General features: G+C 32.6%; 1 protein-coding gene across 1 annotated transcript; it reads right to left on the reverse strand.

Moving 5' to 3' along the window:
* Positions 1 to 213: 213 nt before the first annotated feature.
* LOC142632182 (2-alkenal reductase (NADP(+)-dependent)-like) lies at positions 214 to 5,345 on the reverse strand. The gene is made up of 5 exons (XM_075806596.1): positions 4,851 to 5,345; positions 3,658 to 3,835; positions 2,523 to 2,689; positions 1,622 to 1,704; positions 214 to 789 (listed from the first exon to the last, which is right to left on the reverse strand). Exons 1-5 carry the CDS (start codon positions 5,100 to 5,102, stop codon positions 411 to 413), a joined length of 1,059 nt encoding a protein of 352 aa, XP_075662711.1. The 5' UTR covers positions 5,103 to 5,345; the 3' UTR covers positions 214 to 410.
* Between the last annotated feature and the right edge of the window lie 1,865 nt (positions 5,346 to 7,210).

Here is a 7,210-nt window from a genome sequence, read left to right on the forward strand (position 1 = left end):
GAGAGCATACCTCATAAAGGAACGCCATAAGCAGTTAAACCAGACCTACGTACATAGTAAAAACGTTAAATAAGCTATTTTTTATTAGTGATTACAAAACTTCATGGTATACATTGATACACACATGGGGTTCATATTGGAATTGGGATCCGAAGGAAACTGTACTCCATTTGCATTAAGTGTTACTCCAGATATCAAGCAGATACGTCAAGGTGAGATAATAAATTTAGTATTTCCAACTAAATGAGTTTGTGTAAAAAGATTATGAATTTCTTTGACTCCAACAATATAGCACTTCACTAAGGAAGTAAAATTGTTGTTACCAACAAAACCCAATAGAAGTAACATTTGCAGTAAATAATCCTCCAAGACCTAGAGTTTTTGGACTATGAAGTTGCATACAAGGTCATTCATTCACGAGCAACTACCACTACCTGCTTTCCAACATTGCGGCCGGTGAAGAGCCCTATCAGTGCTGCTGGGGCACTCTCCAGACCTTCAGCTACATCTTCCACATACTTAATCTTCCCTTCTTTGATGCAAGGCAGAACCAACTCCAGGAGCTTTGGATAGAGGTGGTAGTATTCATTAACCATGAATCCTTCTATCCGGACCCGTTTCCCAACCACAGTCATTAAATTGTGCACACCTTCAGGGTGCTCAAGGTTGTACTGCGAAATCATCCCACATACAGCAATGCGGCCATGGGCCCTCATGTTGAGTAGCACTGCATCAAGCATCTTTCCCCCAACATTCTCAAAATAAATATCAATGCCTTCTGGAAAGTACCTGCAAGAAAAACACTCAACCCTCTAGATTTGAGCACCATGAATGCCAATCAAAGATCAGTCACTCCTGGTTCCCCAAGCACATAGATTAAAACTTAAAACAATAAGGAAAAAAAAAAAAAAAAACATTTTTCACAAATGCTGATATGATTTATTGTGATTGGTGTATGATAAAAGTGATTTTAATGGTGAACACATCACCCATGTAAAAGTGATGTTGCTCTAATCACAATAGGCCATATTAGCAATTGAGAGAAAAGTTGGGTAAGCATTAGACTTAGATTAAAGTGATGTTACTCAAATTGCAACAAGTCATGTCAACTGTTGTCAAAAATGTTGTTTCCTTACAATTACACTCCTCTCATTATGTTTGAAGCATTTTTTTTTTCTCTTTTATTTTTCCTTTTTTTATTAGAAAGTTGCACACATACTTAGTGGGTTTAGAACTTACAACCTCACTGTGAATCTCATTATTAAGGGAGAACGAAGTGCCAATCGAGTAATAGCTCATTGTCATTTTTTTTAAACTTTCTTTAAATAGAATAAGCACAAAATTGTTATCCGTGTACCAACAATAAGTGTAATCAAACCCATCTTACAGATTTGAAAAGTACCCTGTTGTAAATGGGCTGCGTTGTATGACAATGAAAGTCAAACAAATCCCTCAGGTAAACCATGTTTCTTGAATTTGAATATCATATATAAGGCAATGTCTTCAATATTGAGATAATGGTTAATAACAGCTTACTTCAGTAGAAACTAGAAACCATAGATTCTTAGTCAAGTCTCATACATATATTCATTACAGCATAAATTACTACTATACTACTAACCTTTTTAAAGCTGCATGTAAGTCAGGCTCTTCTTTGTAGTTGAAGGCCTCGTTGAAACCAAACTTGTTCTTCAGCAAATCAACCTTATATTGCAGAAATGATAGAGGAAAGCAACAAAAGCAGACAGAAAAAAAATGCTGGTTAATGAGGTTGCACACAGGTCAAGTAAACCAACCCCTAAATAAGAGGAAAAAATTGTCTGAGTATGACAATTGACCATGACCAGTGTTCCAGTGGAAACAAATACAAGTTCACTTTCGACAAAAGTCAAAAACCTTGAACCAAACAGAAGCAGCCCCATAAACTTAAACATAAGTGACATTCGCATTAATTAAATATGTGTTCGGACATGTGACGGAATATGGTTGTATGCATAAGACACAAAAAAAGAATTATTTTTGATAATGATGACTATTAAAAACCTTTAAAAAAAAAAAACAATAACAAGAATGCATGACACCAAAGGTTGGGCTTTAGTGTGATGGCAGACGCCTTCTACCCAAAGCAACAGACATTAGGTTCAGCCGTTCAGGTCCATAAATCAGTCTCTCCAAAACAAGCAAGTTTGGTTACCTAGTAAGGTTGCACACAAATCACCTCTCCTAAACTCCACACAACACCATCACAGCTCTATGCTTTTGTAGTCTTGGAATGAGTGTTGGAAATGAGTAGGCACCATTGTTGTGTCTCCTAGTGTTAGAAATAGAAAAATCATATGCTCTAGCCATTGAGAGAATGAGTGCTCTTTATCTAGGAGTTCCAGATGCAGGATATCACCCATAGAACAACTTTTGACTGATTACAGATGAGTTGAATGAGACAATTAACTAAAGTGTAAAGACAAAAGTAGGTACTATTCTAAGTAATTGACACATTGAACCCTCATGATAAGTAGACTCACCTTTACTTTGCTTCCAGCACTTCCAACGACATAGCAGCCCAATAGCTTGGCGAACTGTCCTACAAGTTGACCAACTGCCCCAGAAGCTGCTGAAATGAAGACATGCTCTCCTTTCTTAGGAGAGCAAATCTCATAAAAACCCGCATAAGCAGTAATACCGGGCATACCTACATATAATAAATATGTTAGATGAGCATTGATTACAAAGGAAAACATAGCACAATAAAATGACTAGCAAAATCACTTGCTCGATTGCTATATGTGCCCTATAATGGTTTTAAGTACTATGTGATAGCCACAATCTCCCCCACTCACCCCCCCACCAAAAAAAAACCCTCCAGCCTGGTAAGTCAATGATGCCAGAATCACCAAATGCTTCAATGGTAAATAAGTTCTCTTTTGGACACACAACTAACACTATCAAATTTTGAAAAGAAAGAGGCCTGAATAAATTCATATTCTACTTCATTAGAGAGAGAGAAGTCAACTTAACAAAGAGCTGTGACAGCTACTGGAGCAGTCTCTTTCAATATATTGAGGAGCATGAGACTACAAAATTAACATCCATGATCATGATTACAACATTAATAAATTAGCATCCTAGATCATGATTACAACATTACAAAATTAGCAATTATTTAATGATTTGAGATCATAGTGACTACAAACTTAACATCCATGATCATGATTACAACATTACTATTTGAAAATTGTATGCTACTCATATACTATTTCCCATGGGCTACACCCCTACATATTTCAATGGAATACAAATTCAGAAAATCACAGCTATTCCTGTAGGTCAAATATCACCATACATGGCGCGGAGGTTTGAAATTGTACTTTAAAATACACTTTTTTAAACCTCATTTTAGATACAATTTTTTTAACAGCACATTTTCAAAAAGTTGAAAAGTAAACCATACCAAATGAGAACATATAACACTGAAAAATTGCTTAATAATCTTAATGGGTTTCCTTAGTCTTGTATATGGCATCCCTCAAGTACATAAAAAGAGGATGATGATTTTCAACTATTTCATCTGTTTTATTGCAGCCAAACATCCATTTGAAGTGGGAACCCAAAAGCATAATAAGAAAATAAATAAAGAAGAAGTGGTTGGGGTGAGCCTACCAAGAAGTCCAGTATAGTAGGAGAGAGGAACATCAGTGTGATGAATTTTAAACAGAGTCTGTGTTGCTGTAATGAGACTATATTCTTCCCATCCAGTCACTCCCCAAATCAAGTCACCTTTCTTGAAGTCTGGATGCCCAGAATCCAAAACTTTAGCTACTCCAGTTCCAACAATGGGCTGCATAGTTTCAACATCGAGGTCATCAATTCAAGCATCCCCTTGACACAACATCAATCAGGGGAAAAAAAAAACAATTAATTGTGGTGTTGTTTAAAATTAAGCTTCTAGTTTTTTATTTTTATTGGTAAGTTATAAAGTCTTGAATCTCAAACTTTTATAATCAACTATTTATAGACAATTAAACTTCAACCCTGATGTTGGTTCTAGTCAACTCAATTGATACATACCCTGTCATCCAATAAGAAACTTAAGCTCAAATCCTGCCCATACCAAACAATTGGTGTCTTGGCCTTTTCATAAAGAGCAAATTTTAGAATTTGACAACCAACTGCAACTAATGATTACAAATCAATTTTTTTTTTTTTTATATAATATAAACAATTTAAGAACATAGAAATTCATACCATATGAGTATTTTAATATTATATACAAATTTGACCAACAAATCGTTGGATTCAGATCTTTCTGCACAAAAAATAGCTCAATAAATGGCAACTTTCATGAACAAGGGGAAACAATAAAATAATATAAACAGGAAAAATTGCATCTCGACTGAAGTGAAATCCACCCCATGCAGCAATTAAAAACACAATTACCTCATTAGCTCTTTTTTTATTATAATATAAATAAGTAAACTTTTATTGAAACAACAAACACTATATATCCCCATTTACTCACAAATTTCTAATTGGTTTTCTAATTGGTTTTCCTTTTTTCACATACAAACAGAAAGAAGCTCAATTCTCACTCATCTAATAGTTTATACAAAACCCAAAATTCCATTTTCAATTCCACGCAAAACAAGCAGAAAATAACACCAAGAATTCCAACACAAACAAACCATTTTCACCCAAGAACAAACAGAGAGTAGCAATTACTTTGAAACCATCGATTCATGCATATAACTCCAAAAAGTAGCAAAAAAGTTATGCAATACTTAAAAAATACAAATACCCATTAACTCACAAATTTCAGAGAATAAAAAATAAAAAAAAATTGTGGGACAACTTACCGAACCAGGTTTGAAGGGTTCGATGTAAGTCTCATTCCCAGGAATGGGCTGTTTCATACGACCACGCATGTAGGGATCACAAGACAAGTACAGATTCTTCACAAGAACAGCATTGGAACCTTCAGGAACCTTCAGCTTTATGGTACCAGAAGCGTTCAAGTACATGTCTGATTCTTTAGGAAAACCAGACACATAGTCCTTCAAGATCACTTGCTTGTTGCTCACTTCGTCAACACCACCGCCACTTGCCATAGCCACAAACCTTAGTTTCTCTCTCTCTCTCACTGTGGAACTGTTTAGAGCAATGAACGTGTAAGTTAGTATTTATAGTAACAAATGGAGTAGAGAGAGGGTGCGAGAGAGAGAGAGAGCTCAGACTTGTGCGTGTGTGTGTCTGTGTGTGTGTGGGGGGCTTTGTGTGGACTGTGGAGGAAGGTCAAAGAAAGGGACGATAAGAAGATGAGGGCGAAGTGAACGAGCATCGGCGGAGAAAAAATGGCGGGTAAATGTATATAACAACGTAAGTATTAATAAAATTTTATTTTATAAAGATTAATTTTAAATGAGTCTTAGTAAAAATATTGTGACATTTTATTATATTTATAACATTTTTAAATTGGTGTTATTTTTTTTTTAGAAAAAAGTAATACTATTGACCGAATATATTTATAACAATTTCATAATAAAATATATATAGTAAGTTGTTATTAGTTCTTATCTAAACCTATTAGTGACATTTTTTTTTTTACCATTAACTTGTCATATAGACTTTATTGTGAAATTTTTGTGAAAATATTGTGTCCATAACTTGCATTAAGAAAGGTAATTAAAACAAATAATTCTCTTTATACAGACATGGTCCTTTTTGGTAATTTACCTCTCAAACTGCCACTTTTATAAGTGATAGCCAAACACTCAGTTTTTTCAAAAAAGTACTTTTTAACAGTTTTTACCAAATACTTAACTTTTACAAAAAACCCAGTTTGATACCGCACTTTTTAAATCCCCACTTTTTCAAAAAGCACAATATCAAAAAGTTGAACCAACCTCACCCAAAGTTTAGCACAAGATGTTATTTGACTCAAAAGTCATTTTTATTCTCTTCAGTTTCATTCTGGACGATGATTACAGTCCATATGTAAATGTCATTTTTTTTTTTTGGTCCTAAATTGTTTATTTATTTATTTTAGCTTTGCTTGTATATGAAATTTTAATAGTATTACTTTTAAGGAAAATGTTAATTAATGTCCTAAGCTATTAATTTAAGAACTATTTTTAGAAACACTTTATTAGAAGAATGATAAAATAATAAATGTTATTAATAATTTTTTTATATTTTTCATAAAAATTGTGTTAAAACTTTCCAATTATAATTTATTAATAATTACCTTAAGGCATCCATTAATATGACCTTACTTTTAATTAATAATATGTTCACTTTCTGGTTTACTCATGCATGACATGATTTCTTTTTTATTCGTGTTAAGATTTTTTTTAATTTATTTTTCAACATAGTATATATATCATGTAATAATGATATTAAAAAATATATATATATTATAATTTTAGCAGTTATTCCAAAACAATAAGACAAAATAAGTTAATATCAAAATATTTGGTTGACATAAACAAATCGAATCAGGTCCAAAATAGTATATTTGAAATTTTAATTTTTACTGATAATGACGTTTTGCATGCATACAAACTATCAAATATCAATAGCAAACAATGTTCAAATTAATAACAATATATATTAAAAAAATCTAACAAAAATTAATGCATAACAACTAGTTGTGTGTTAAAAATGACCTAAACAAAAGTCTCCAATCCACATCCACTCTTGTGGAACATGCCAACTTTTCTTGTTATTTTGTTCTTTTTATTTTTGGCGTCGATATGGGCGAATTTTTTAGGAAAGATTCCTAGTTTATTGACTATAAAAAAATTAACTACATTGCAATGCTTCACTAGTATTTTTGTTAACTTCCCAACAAGCTGACCAAATGAATAGACCAGGCATACCTGCACTATACAAAGTGAAAGATAAATGATACTTAAAAAAACATTTTTACAGTGCTTAAGTAATAAGTTGTTATTAATTGTTATGGGTAGACAAAAAAGCAATTTAAGCTGTAAATTTAAATTAAAATTAATAACAAATTAGCACCTATGATTTATTATGAAAATATTATAGACGCAGTACTTCTCTAATAAAAAAAAGGGTAAATAAATGTTTGGATAAGTGACTAACATATTTTAAAAAGTGAATATAAATCTTCCATCATATTTTTTATGATTTACTTTTTCTTAGAAAATTGTGTTTCATTTTATATTTTATATTTTATCAATTACAACTTGTG

This window comes from Castanea sativa, chromosome 4 (genome assembly GCF_040712315.1).
Source record: "Castanea sativa cultivar Marrone di Chiusa Pesio chromosome 4, ASM4071231v1".
NCBI lineage: Eukaryota > Viridiplantae > Streptophyta > Magnoliopsida > Fagales > Fagaceae > Castanea > Castanea sativa.

What these genes read in the sequence shown, in the direction of transcription:
- LOC142632182 (XM_075806596.1), bottom strand. Translation starts at nt 5,102, where the DNA reads ATGGCAAGTGGCGGTGGTGTTGACGAAGTGAGCAACAAGCAAGTGATC. An exon ending in AACCCTTCAAACCTGGTTCG is followed by an intron (nt 3,836 to 4,850) that starts GTAAGTTGTCCC and finishes GAAACTATGCAG; the next exon opens with CCCATTGTTGGAACTGGAGT. An exon ending in TTACATGCAGCTTTAAAAAG is followed by an intron (nt 790 to 1,621) that starts GTTAGTAGTATA and finishes TTTTTCTTGCAG; the next exon opens with GTACTTTCCAGAAGGCATTG.